The 13,280-nt window shown below is 41.2% G+C and overlaps 1 protein-coding gene across 4 annotated transcripts in view; it reads right to left on the bottom strand.

The window, feature by feature from the left end:
* mon2 (MON2 homolog, regulator of endosome-to-Golgi trafficking) overlaps window positions 1–13,280 on the bottom strand; it is a 164,181-nt gene that overhangs the window by 48,816 nt on the left and 102,085 nt on the right. For all 4 annotated transcript variants that reach the window (XM_070900267.1, XM_070900268.1, XM_070900270.1 and 1 more), the window contains 6 exons: window positions 12,891–12,971; window positions 11,169–11,242; window positions 10,986–11,076; window positions 8,598–8,699; window positions 2,039–2,149; window positions 41–216 (listed from right to left, as the gene is read on the bottom strand). In XM_070900267.1, the coding sequence (XP_070756368.1) occupies window positions 41–216; window positions 2,039–2,149; window positions 8,598–8,699; window positions 10,986–11,076; window positions 11,169–11,242; window positions 12,891–12,971 (635 nt within the window). The remainder of the gene's footprint in view (window positions 1–40; window positions 217–2,038; window positions 2,150–8,597; window positions 8,700–10,985; window positions 11,077–11,168; window positions 11,243–12,890; window positions 12,972–13,280) is intronic.

Below are 13,280 nucleotides of genomic sequence, written 5' to 3'. Positions count from 1 at the left end.
GGAGAGACAGCGGGGTTAAGAAAGAATAGTTCCTACGGACCCTTGGTCATTCCGGATTGCTCCTATGACTCCCAGCACCAGTGGCCAGCCAGGCCCCAGGCTGTCGCCTTCGTTCTGCAGGATCTGGAGCACGCACTCCAATTGCTTCTGTCGGATGTCAGGGTGCACAATGTTGGACAACTCCTTCAGTGGATTCAGCAGCAGCAACTGCAACCTCTGTGTGGAAATATGAAATAGAATTCAGAGCTAACACGAGCCAAAAAGCCACCGAGAAATAAGACCGTGGCAAGGAACACAATTTCTAGATCGAATCGCAAATGAAGAATACAGAAACTACGGACACAGCCTTTAGGACGTCAGAAATGATGTTGCTTCTTAATAGCTGTATTTCAATCGCAAAATTTAAAGAAAACGAAAGGTAGACAGTTTATTTTAAACACAAAGAAAAGAAAAAGGCAGGTTCAGTAGGTTATCTCCCGAAGGTAGTGACTCACACAGGCGTGCAGGTCCATGAAGGTTAGGTATCCTCTGGTATCTCAACCAAGAGTCCAGACACGTAGGCCCCGAACTTGGTGGAAGCTAAGTTCCGCCCAAAGGACCGCTGGGATACCTGACGGTACTGTGGGCGGGAGTTTCGTGGAAAAGTCCTGGAAAGACCGCCTGGCGGCAAAGATACAACTTACGCCATGAATCTGGGCGGCAGCGGGCGGGAATACTCAATCTCGGTGCTAAATGCAATCCTCAGCAAATTACCACCGAGGATTGAGTCGGGCCCTGGGGGGGGGGGGGTGGTGGAATGCATAAAATTAAAAAATTTCCCAAAAAACCCACTGGAAAAACTTCATCCACCTGAATCACTGGAAAATAAATAAAATAAGTTTACTAATCATTTTTGCAGGTCTTCATACTTACTGTTGAGATTAGATCTGCCTCCGCCCTTCCCCCTGCTGCAGCGGAGGACTGCCAGGATCAAACTGGCAGTTCAGCGGGTGGGAGGACACTTACGTGAATTGCGCGGCAGCAGGCGGTTCCCAGCGATCTTCCCTCCCGGCTGGCGGGAGGCCTCCACCAAACTCGCTCAGAGGGGAGACCACCCAGAAAACTCGCTGGCAGTCAGCGGCGAGTGCACCAAGTTCGACCCCTTAATGTTGCAGGCTATTTGACTGCAAGAGGACTCTCAGCCAAGGCCGCTCCTGACTTCACCTGGGGACCCGCCGCTCTGTATGGTTCAGTGGCACACTGCGTTACCAACTGATCCATTTTGTAAAACAGAGGATGGTAAAACCGGTATAAATCCGAGCTGTTCATGTGTTAAAATCCCACCTAAAGCACAACTTAGACAAAATCGGAGTGTGTCGCTCATTTGTTATAGATTTTCAGCAGATTCACAGCAGAATTGGTGCTTTAAACAATTCATTTACTTCTGGAAAATATTCCTGCTCTCCTGCCACCATAGTTGGCTATAAATCAATTGAATTCAAATAAGGCCAATGTTATGGGTTACTGAACCATCTTTAATTTTGTATTTGTATACTTCATATGTTTTTGCTCAGCAAAGTGAAAATAAGCTTTGGCCATCAGCCACAGACAATTGTGCAGAGATGACTCCTTAAGGCAAAGAATGTTGGTCAACTATCACAAACCCATAAAAGATTAGTGAGATGCAGTTTTGAAGCTAATGATGCATTGCAGGTATTAGGGCTGATACACAGCAAGGACCCTCTGCAATCTGCCTCAGGTCTCAAAACCTCTCAGTCAGTGATGTTTTTCCTTAGTGCAACCTGTTCCACTTCACTACATTTGGTTGAAATGACAAATTTACAATGGGAATGGATCGGTTGTGGGATTCAGTTAAGGAGGTGCCTGATTGGTACTCTGTTCTTCTATAAATAAGAATGTAACAAGGGCACTGCAAGCGCACGCTAGATTGCCATGAGGCCTGGGGCAAGATGCAGCTCTTCTGTCCTCTAGTCAATAGCAGTGTTCTGAGTGAATGGGTTGCAAAATCTATTTCTTCTCTTTTTCATGCTGAACGAACCTGATTTTGGGATAGTGGTGGGTCGTGTTTAAAAGACAGTCCAGCTTTTATCAAAGCGGTCACAGCTTCTGCTCCCCACTCCCGCATCCGGGCATTTGGGTGCTGGCACACCTGCAAAACGAATAGAAAAAAAACATTTAGGTATAAAGCAGGAGCAAGACGTTTTAAGAAACTAAACGTGCAGAACCTTGAACACACTGGCCCAGAAATTGCGGTCGGAGGCTTCCTGCGGGTGGATGCCTCCAACCTGAAAAATTTCTACGAATTTACCTGATGGTCCGGGAGGTTCGGAGATTTAACATAAGAACATAAGTAATAGGAGCAGGAGTAGGCTATTTGGCCCCTCGAGCCTGCTCCGCCATTTAATATCATGGCTGATCTGATCATGGACTCAGCTCCACTTCCCTGCCCGCTCCCCATAATCCTTTACTCCCGTATTGCTCAAAAATCTGTCTATCTCCGCCTTAAATATTATCAATGACCCAGCCTCCACAGCTCTCTGGGGCAGAGAATTCCATAGATTTACAGCCCTCAATGAAAAAATTTCTCCTCATCTCAGTTTTAAATGGGCGGCCCCTTATTCTGAGACTATGTCCCCTAGTTTTAGATTCCCCTATGAGTGGAAATATCCTCTCTGCATCCACCTTGTCGAGCCCCCTCATTATCTTATAAGTTTCAATAAGATCACCTCTCATTCTTCTGAACTCCAATGAGTATAGGCCCAACCTACTCAAACTATTTTCATAAATCAACCCCCTCATCTCCGGAATCAACCTACTGTACCTTCTCTGAACAGCCTCCAATGCAAGTATATCTTTCCTTAAATATAGAGACCAAAACTGTACGCAGTGCTCCAAGTGTGGCCTCACCAATACCCTGTACAGTTGTAGCAGGACGTCACTGCTTTTATACTCTATCCCCCTTGCAATAAAGGCCAACATTCCATTGACTTCCCGATTACTTGCTGTACCTGCACACTAACTTTTTGTGTTTCATGCACAAGGACCCCCAGGTCCCTCTGTACTGCAGCACTTTGCAATTTTTCTCCATTTAAATTACTGGTCTTGGGCCTCTACACGAAGGCTTGCGTAGAGGCCCACGTATTCCAGGAACGTAGGTGATTCACGTGGGCTGGCCCAACCAATCAAAGTAGGGGTGTTCCCATTCATACTTGTGGTGAGTTCCGTATGTATGGAATCACCATAAGTATGAATAGAAAAAGCCCCCAAAAACACACACACTTAAAATACATTTTTAAAAACATCACATATTTAAAATAAAAATGGAATTTAAATAATTATTTAAAACAATAATTGAAGTTTTTGAAAGATAAATTTACATATTCTAAAAATAAACTTAGCTTATTTAATCGGATTTTAAATGTTTAAATTATTGAAAACATTTTCTTTTTCTGTCCTTTAAAAGTCTTACGCTGATAAAAGCTGCTTTTAATCAGTCATAAAATTTTCATAGGCATTCGCTGGGCAGAATGTGGGCAAATAGCCCAAACTCTCCGCCCGCAGAGGCCCTCTACTTCCAGATGCGGGCGATCGGTCAGGAGGATTTTTGACAGATTGCAAGTTCTGAGTTTAGGCGCATGCGCTGCGCATACCTGGAACTTGCGGGGCTCCTAGGGCCACGTGCGTACCTCGTATGTGCCCATAGGGGCCGCAAATTCAGGGCCATTATCTCACCGATAAGTTTGTGCAATTTTAAAAAGAAAAATTCTAATGGATCAAGTAGAACCCAGTTTTCAAAAGTTTTGATATTTTGAATGCACACTACCAGCAGGATATCAAGTTTATAAATATAATTCATGGCTTAGGTTTTTTTTGCATCACACGCTATTCCTCCCCTGCCCCCACCCCCCTCCGAAGCAGACTGTTGCCTACAGGGAAGCTCTTACCAGGCCTCTTGAACTACCAACTTAAAGGTTAGCCACCACCAACATTCAAAGCCCGAGAATATAGAAGCAGCAAGATTTTGTTTTAAGTGCTATTAGGATTCTCAATCGCATTAAAAAAGCAACTTTCCCCTAAATTAATGGATCGATAACATGCTAGCAAGAGCACATTGCAAAGTACTCTGTTGTATATCTGTTATTTTCACAGTCCCAAGTAAGATTTTACATCTGTAATAACATCACACTGCAACTATTATTAGCTGTACTGTCCAACCACCACAAGTCGATTTCATCATGAAAATTCCCAGGAGGACCTCTTAAACCCATTAGTAAATTTAAATTAAACTCAAGAACTGCGTAACTTCCTGAACTCAGGAGATTCACAATACAACTGTGGTGTCAGGGCAAGGCAGCGTCACTTTTGCTGATGCTGCAGTAATGGCATAAATGCAGTCAGAATGTGGAATTACATCTTAAACTGACAGTAGAACAAAGTGAAGAAAGATGCCCTGGGGGAGGGAGTGAACTCTGCTCCACTCCGGAGTTGAGCTGGGTTTCAACTCCAGACAAGATTAGCACGGTGTAAAGTGGAAACCAATCTGCACCAACACTAAACTGGAGAGTGTAAATCAACCCTCATTACAAGCATTAGTGTCAGGTAGGTAACCTTCTTTGTTGTTCCCGCTCCAGATGACACAGGCAGCTAACATACATACCTCATACAGCCAAGAATCCTTCGGCACAAAGTCCCAGAATCAAAAGGGCACCGAATACAAACCAGATCCCAAAGGAACCAAAAGAACATAAGAATTGGAAGCAGGAGTAGGCCATACGGCCCAGAGAGCCTGCTCCGCCATTCAATTAGGATCATTGCTGATCTTCCACCTCAAGTCCACTTTCCCGCCCAATCCCCATATCCCTTGATTCCCCTAGAGTCCAAAAATCTATCTCAGCCTTGAATATACTCAATGAATATTGGGGTCGAGAATGCCAAAGATTCACAACCCGCAAGTGTTGAAATTCCTCCTCATCTCAATCTTAAATGGCTGACCCAATATCCTGAGACTATGACCCCTAGCTTTAGAACCAATGTTTCACAAATCACATTTTACTGAAACCTTCAAATTATTTCCCAATTTAAACAATAATTGAAGACAGTTTAATTCCCTCATGTCCATGACATTTACAACAGGCCCATGTGATATACTATTTATTCTGAGTGTAGATGATAATTTTATAGGCCACTGGTATGCTATTTCAAGTAAATGAAAAAACAAAAATAATTTTGCGTGGATTAGAATGCAACAGTCATCAGGTGCATTACAATACGGAGCTGCTTAAAGGCAAACTGCGCCATCGGGATCGTTACATTTCAGGAGTACTTCCGCAGGCTGTTATTCCCAGCTCCATTCTGAAATAACACTCAAGTCATCCATGTGATCTGCTCCATTTAATTACCTGCTGAATTGATATTCTGACACAAGGTTATGAAGTTCACTGGTTTTAATGTCAAGTGAAAAGAAATGTCCCCAATTAGACTTTTTTTAATGTCAGCAGTCAGATCTGATACATATACGGCTTTCTCCTAACAGTCCAGATTGTTTTTTGTGCTTAACAAAGAACAAATTAAGCAATTTAAATAGCACAAAATGGGAATTTAGTGCTTAGAAATTTTTGAATTATAAAAATAACTCATCCAGGCAAGTGGAGAGTATTCCATCATAGTCCTGACGTGCTTTATAGATGGGGGAAAGGCTGTGGGGAGTTAGGAGGTGAGACACTTGCTGCAGAATACCCAGCCTCTGACCTGCTCTTGTAGCCACAGAATTTATGTGGCTGGTCCAGTTAAGTTTCTGGTTAATGGTGATCCTCAGGATGTTGATGGTGGGGGATTCGGCGATAGTAATCCCATGGAATGTAAAGGGGAGGTGGCTAGACACTCTCTCGTTGGAGATAATTATTGCCTGGCATTTGTATGGCATGAATGTTACTTGCCACTTATCAGCCCATCTGAATTAAAAGAAACACATAGTCAACAGGAGGTTTATAAATTCTGCGGTGCACTACCAATCTATACACTTGAAGGCTCGGTTTTGAACTCCACTGATTGCTCAGTGAGTTTATTCAATGAGTAGCTCAGTCACTCAAGGTCCTAGGTACTTCATACAGTTAGTGTTGAGCTGGCACAGCAGTAAGGGTCACTCTCAGCACCCCTGGACCAGACGGGAAAAATCACAGCGGATCCCTGCTCCAAAATGCTATCCAGTGAAGCCTGATGGAAGTGCTAGCCTGTGAAGATCTGGTGAGGAGAGGAGGAACAGGTGGGACGATAAAGTGGCCAAGAAAAGCGGATTTAAAAAAAAGTTAGCTAGGACCAAATTTCCAAATGAAGTGTTCTTTCATTTACCTGCTCAGATTTTTGACAGTCTACAACCAGCATTAAATTTCCTTAGACTAGCGAGATATCCTTTACCTTCAAATTGCTTTGGTCCGAAAGTGACTCCCATCAGATTCAGTGCCAACTTGATTTGGTGGTAACACTTTCACTTGAGTCAGAAGATTGTGGGTATGAACCCTACTCCAGGACTTGAGCCCAGAAATTAGGCTGACATACAAGTGCAGAGCATGTGGCATGGTCGGAGATATGGCGTTTAAGTGAGGCTAAACTCTATGCCTCTTCAGGTGGACATGAAAGATTCCGTGGCACTATTTGAAAAAGAGCAGGGAGTTCTTTCCCAGTGTCCTGACCAACATTTATCTCTCGCCCAACACCACTGAGAGAGATTATCTGGCAATGCATTCATTTGCTACTTATAAAACTTTGATGTGCACACACTGGCGGTGGCAGCTGCCTACATAACAGCAGTGACTATACTGCAAAAGTAGTGTACACTTCATTGGATGTGAAGCACTTGGGATGTCATCATCATAGGCAGTCCCTCAAACCGAGAATGACTTGCTTCCACGCCAAAAAAGGATGAGTGCACAGGTGTTTCAATGAAGGACCTAATATTCCAGGTCCCGAACTACATCCTGAAGGGTGGAAGATGCCGGTGCGTGGATTTTTTAACATGTGGTGGCCGTTGCACACCAGCCGCCACATGGGATGTCTTGTGGTGAAAGGCGCAAGTTCCTTCTCAATCTTGGAGTTATTTTGCCAAAAGCATAAAACCAACTTGCACTAGATATTTTGTTATGCAATCCTTTAGATTGACCTATCTCTGGGTAGATCTAGTATCCCTCAGTGTCGTTCCATGAAGCCTGGGAGAGATACTGAATTTTAAACAAATATCAGAATGAAGTCTCCCACAATGCAAGATCTCAACATCGCAGCTCTGTATTCCGATGGGCTCCCTCAATCCTTCCCAGATTTGAAGGTGGAATTCACCCCACCAACCTTTCCAGATATATATCCTCCACTGAGAATGAATTATCCAACAGCACAAATTTGCACTGCTTGAATGCAGCGTACATTTAAAATTTTGAACTACAGGAATGTGTTAGTAGAACCAAGAGGAAAATGTGTTTACAAGCATAACTAAAGTATAAGGCTCAGAGACAAAAACTGTGTCAAGGATGCTCAAATAATGGGGAAGAACTTACCTTCTGCAAAAGACAACAAGAGGAAGCGATAGGAAGGAAAACAGAAAAGGGACAACATGAAGTTGACACAGGTTACAAAGAACATGGCAAGATCACCAATTCAAAGTGCTTCACCTGGCAACGACGTGAAGGAAACTTTTGATGTGGATTACTTTTTAATGATTACTCCACTTCATAACTTGTCAGACCACTATCATTACAGATTCATTAACTTATAGATGGTTAAAATTTGCGCTATTTCGGAATAATCATGAAAAACAAAACCACAACAAAATCCCACCATATTGTGTACTAAGTCTTTGGCTATCACATCCGTCATCAAGACACATTTCCCCACATAATAGAATCTCAATATTATGTTCTTTATCAAATATTAAATGATATGCTCACAAAGATAAAGGATCCAATAATGAATATTTTCCTCTCAACAACCAATGATAGCAACGGGCATTTCCATCTCAGGCACACAGAGGTTACATGCAGCATAATGCTCCCTCTCAATAACCCAAAAGTAAAGCTCAGCTGGTGCCTTAGAAGACCATCTCTTTCTTACTGCCTCTCTGGCCAATTAGAGTCCCATTCCAGGGTAATTCGCCATGGAAGCATGTCCACTGGAAGTAGAAATATAACTTTCAAATTATTTTTACTTTGTGGGATGTTCATTTCATTGTGCAGTTGGAAACTATGGTGTTCAAATCCATTCCATCACCCAATCCATTTAAATGTCGGCTCGTAAATGTTTCTTTTTTTTAAAGATTTGATAAACAACAAGGTTTATTTCTGAAGTGTTTGGTAGATTGCAAACGTGTTGCTTATAAACGATACTCCCAGTATTTGGCATTTATGCAATTTTAATAGAATTCTTCCTCCCTACTTTCTGAAATAACCAGGACTGAGTGCTCTAAGCCACTTGCTGCTACATATCACATTAATATTATAAAAAACGAAGTGAGAAACATATATTTACTGAATCAAAATTATTCACACCCACACTAACTCTGATGCAAGTTACACTCAACAGTTAACAAACACACAAAGAATGAAAAGGATTACCTCCAGGAGGTGTCCTGTTAAAGGTCTCCAGAGAATCTCAATCCGGTGCATGTTCACCAATCCTGTTTCTAGCAACTTAGCAACAGCAAATAGCGAAGGCTCCTAATTAAAGAATAAATCAGTTATCAACTTTCAGAAATAAAGCAAATTTCCTAGAATGATACCGGGGCTAAAAGTTAGATTATGAGGGCAGGTTGCAGATTGTATTCCCTTGAATGTAGAAGATTATGGGGTGATCTAAGCGAGGTGTTTAAGATGATCAAGGGAAGTGATGAGAGAGAGAAACTATTTTCTTTGGTGGGGGAGTTCTGAACAAGTGGGTATAACCTTAAAATTAGAGCTAGACTGTTCAGTGTCAAGAAGCACTTATTCACACACAGGTAGTGGAAATTTGGAACACTCTCCCCAAAAAACTGTCGAGGTTGAGGGTCAATTGAAAATTTCAAAACTGTTTCGATTTTTGCTAGGAAAGAGTATTAAGGGATATGGAACCAAGGTAGGCAGATGGAATTAAGATACAGATTAGAATCATAGACTAGTACAGCACAGAAAGAAGCCACTTGGCCTACTGAGTCTGTGCCAGCTCTTTCGAAGAGCAATCCAGTTAGTCCCACTCACTCCCCAGATCGTTCCGCATATCTGTACAATCATTTCTCCTTCAAGTATTTATCCAATTCCCTTTTGAAGGCTTCTACTGAATCAGTATCCACACACTATTAGGCAGTGCATTCCAAATCCTAACCACCCGTTACGTAAAAAGGTTTTTCCCAGTGTCGCCTCTGGTTCTTTTGCCAATCAGCTTAAATCTGTCTCCTCTGGCTATCGATCCTTCAGCCATTGAAACAGTTTCTATTTATTTACTCTATCTAAAGCCTTCTTGATTTTAAACACCTCTATCAAATCTCCTCTCAGCCATGCTGTAACTGAATGACAGAATAGGCTTGAAGGGCTGAATTCCTATGTTCCACATATAGCAATAATTTGGACTTGTGAAAAATTTGGACGCTTGTGAAATCCTCAAACAGTATTTCAGACAGCACGTGTACCTGGAAAACTGTTTGACAGTTAAAACAAAAAGTCCTTGTACACAAAAGGCTCTTGTTCAGCATCTCGATATTGTGTGCTTCACTAAATTTATTGCAACAAGGTCATTCCAAGAATTACAGAAGTTGAAGTGACAATTGTGGCCGAGTTATTTTGGGGATATAGTTTACTCCTTATACTTCAGCAATTTTTTTCCACTAAAAGAAATTGAATTGTCTAATAATTGGAATTAAGCAACATTAGTGACACAGTAAAGTGGAAATTTAGTGTTTAAAATGAAACTTTGAATTAAGTCTTCAGATAAAACTATATTCCTATTCTTTGAAGTGTAACTATTCAGGTTCCCTCCCCTACCCCCCACCTCAAATTTTGAAATGCCAGAATATGGTCAGCTACTGGTATAAAATCAATACAGTGTGGTTAGTAGTTAGTAGAAAAGAAAGACTACTTGCATTGATATGTATAAAAAAGATGTGTGATTTTATTTTAGCTATGAAGAAAGATTTGATAGGCTGGGGTCCTTTTCTTTGGAACAGAGGAGGCAGAGAGAGATTTAATTGAGGTGTATAAAATTAGGAGGGGCCTAGTAGAATGGATAGGAAGGATCTATTTCCATTAGCAGAGCGGTCAATGACCAGGGGACACAGATTTAATGTAATTAGTAGAAGGATTAGAGGGGAGTTAGGAGAGTTTTCTTTCACCCAGAGGTCGGTGGAGATCTTGAAACTCACTGCCTGAAAGGGTGGTAGAGGCAGAAACCATCATCACATTTAAAAAGCACTTGGATATGCACTTGAAGTGCCGTAAACTACAAGGCTATGGACCAAAAGCTGGAAGGTGAGATTAGGCTGGATAGCTCTTTTTTGGCCGGTTCAGACACGATGGGCCGAAAGGCCTCCTTCTGTGCTGTGAACCCCTACGATTCTCAGTGACGGTTATCTGAAAGAAACTATCACTGAATATCAGGTAAAAATTCTAACTTGGGTGGGGGAAAACAAGTTAGTGTCAATTTGAGCAGTGAAAGTTAGTGAGAAGCAGCAAAATATGGTTTACAAAATAGTGTTTTAGAGCATGTTTAAAATAAATCAAGTGTCCAGCAAAAAAATGCAAGGTTGTATGAAAGTTTCATTGCTCTTATTTAACATTTTTTTTCATGGTCTCAGTTCCTAATTTTCTGCAAACGACCACAGATTTCCTCTCCCCGTGAGAGATTTCGAAATGTGTTCTGAAAACTATAGTTAAACAGAAACCCCAGTGGCAGAAACATTTGATTATTTATACAGCAGCTCTCAAGGTAACTATAAACACAACGAGCCAGCAACGATAGATACTTTTCATTCGTACCTTGTTGTTCCAAAATGCCATATCCATGGCTTCAGCCGATAAGGAACACAGAGCATTTATCAAATGATGGAGCGATACATCATCAAGATACCTTCAAAAGAGATGTAAAACACAAGCTATCAAACTGTTTGCAATAGCCCATAATAAAATGACTAATTTTGTTTATCAAGAGACAATCCTCACTGGGAACTCTCGAACAGTCTTGAAAGTATGTTTGAAATCACTGGCAAATCAGTCATGACAGCAGTGGTCAAAACCTAAAAAGAGGGTTAAAACCATAAATTAGTTAGTTATACAATATATAGCATGAACAAGAAGGCAGGCTAACAAGCTCATATAGTGCTATAAAAGCCTAACAGCAGAGTGTAGCTCAAGTGTTATGTTCTGAACTCCAAGATTTTTAAAAATCACTTGAAGACATTAAATTTAAAATTGTTATTTAATGGGTCGGAATTTGCAATGGGTAATAATGGCAAATTAACAGCATTCATCGTTATTACTCCATTGAAACTGACTGTAGCTTCAGGATGTAGCGCTTGCACATCTGAACGTGGAAATCCTGTTGCTGCAGCCAGTCATTCACTGGCGCGCCCCCCCCCACCCCCAGCCTTGCGCCCATTTTTTTGGCGATATTTCGCTGTTTTTGGTGGTAAAAGGTGATCAGTAAATTGGCCAAAGTCTAGCACCGGCGGTTTCGAAATACCACTGAAAAGCGGACCGCCGGCGTGCATGAAATAAAACACTATCGCTTTAAATTGGTCGTTTGGTTGAAAAAAAGCGCCTGAGAAAAGCCTGCGTTGCGGACCCAAAAACGGCAGTACATATGAAGATCTGCAAAAAAGGCAAGTTCAAGTTTTTATTTTAAAATTTTCTTGCAGCGATTACTTAGTTAAGGGTCTTGTAAATGTGTTGTGATTTTTTTGCTTTTTGCTATTTTTGTGTGTGTTTTCCTCCCTTCCAAGGCCTCTCTCAGCGGTAATCGGCCTCGGACTAAATTAAGTGAGGACCATGGTTTCCGGCGCAAATCCTCGTGCAATGCCGATATTTTTTACCGCTGGGCGCATTTTGTGACGAAACTCAAGCCTTTAAAAAATGGTGGTGTGATTAGCGGTATTTTTGGCGATAAATTCCGATAAAATACTGCTATGGCCAAAAAAAGAATTTCTAGCCCTTTGGCTTTTCCGCGGTAATATCGCTGTTAAATATCCCATTAAATGTTAAACCTTGTTGGATTAGGTGTAACTGGGGTTTTAACAGCATATTGACTGCTAAACAAATGTTATGGCCCTGAAAAACAAATTTTAATTTTGTGGAATGTCAAATTTCTCCATTATGATAAAAATCACAATTTTTAAGAAAGTACATTTTAAAATATTTTTTTTTGAAAAGTTTGTGTTATTTCAGGTTCTACCTGATCCCCATGTGAGAGCCCCAATCTTTGTTTGGCTCTCCATAACATTTTTAAAAAGTCAGGATAAAAGCAGCTTCTCATTTCCTGCTTCCCCTTCTGTGAGAATCCAGCAGTCTGATTGGCTGCTGCGGCACCTTGCTGACGTCACAGCAGATCGCGCTAGGGAATCCCCATTATACCACACTGAAGTCATTTGCACGTTGAAAAAAAAACTTCTCGGCACAGAGATCATGAGATCTCTTTGGGCAACTTTCTTTGGGGCCAGCAACAAATGCCTTTGCTTTGCCGCTGCCCTCAAATTCCGGGCTAATGTATACAAAGGTTTTAAAATATTAGTATCACTTATAAACTGAATTTTAAAAAAATTGAATAGCTTTTTTTTTTACACCTCAAACACGTACGAGAGATGCATTTTGATTCTTCTGCTGCAACATTTCATTTCTGCAAGTGACAGAAAACTTGAATCTCAAATCAAATAGAATGCCATTACTTACAGTACTGGGTCCTTCAACAGCTCTCCCGGGTTTCAGAGCACCCCCACTTGCAGGTTTCAAACCCAGAATCCATACAAGATGCTGGTGAAAAGAAAGTTTAAATTCAGTTCCTTAATAACTCAAAATTTTAATTTTAATACTTAATAACACTACCAAATGCAAAAACAAAAAACGTAAACAAGTGTATAAACCAAGGGATCACACTGTTTAACTGTGGAGCCACACAATAGTATGTGGAATTTAAAAAAAAAATTGTAAATCAGGAAATATTAAACAAAGTAATACTTTATGCACCCCAAGGTTGCTAACAACGTCGCACAAATTTTGTTGGAACATCTGAAAAGAAATTGGTGAATTCGAAATAAATACCTACCGAGCAATATCAGCTTG

The sequence above is a fragment of the Pristiophorus japonicus genome, chromosome 15, assembly GCF_044704955.1.
Source record: "Pristiophorus japonicus isolate sPriJap1 chromosome 15, sPriJap1.hap1, whole genome shotgun sequence".
Taxonomy (NCBI): Eukaryota; Metazoa; Chordata; class Chondrichthyes; family Pristiophoridae; genus Pristiophorus; species Pristiophorus japonicus.
The sequence above is the reverse complement of the archived record's forward strand: the minus strand, read 5'-3'. Positions and strand labels throughout refer to the sequence as shown.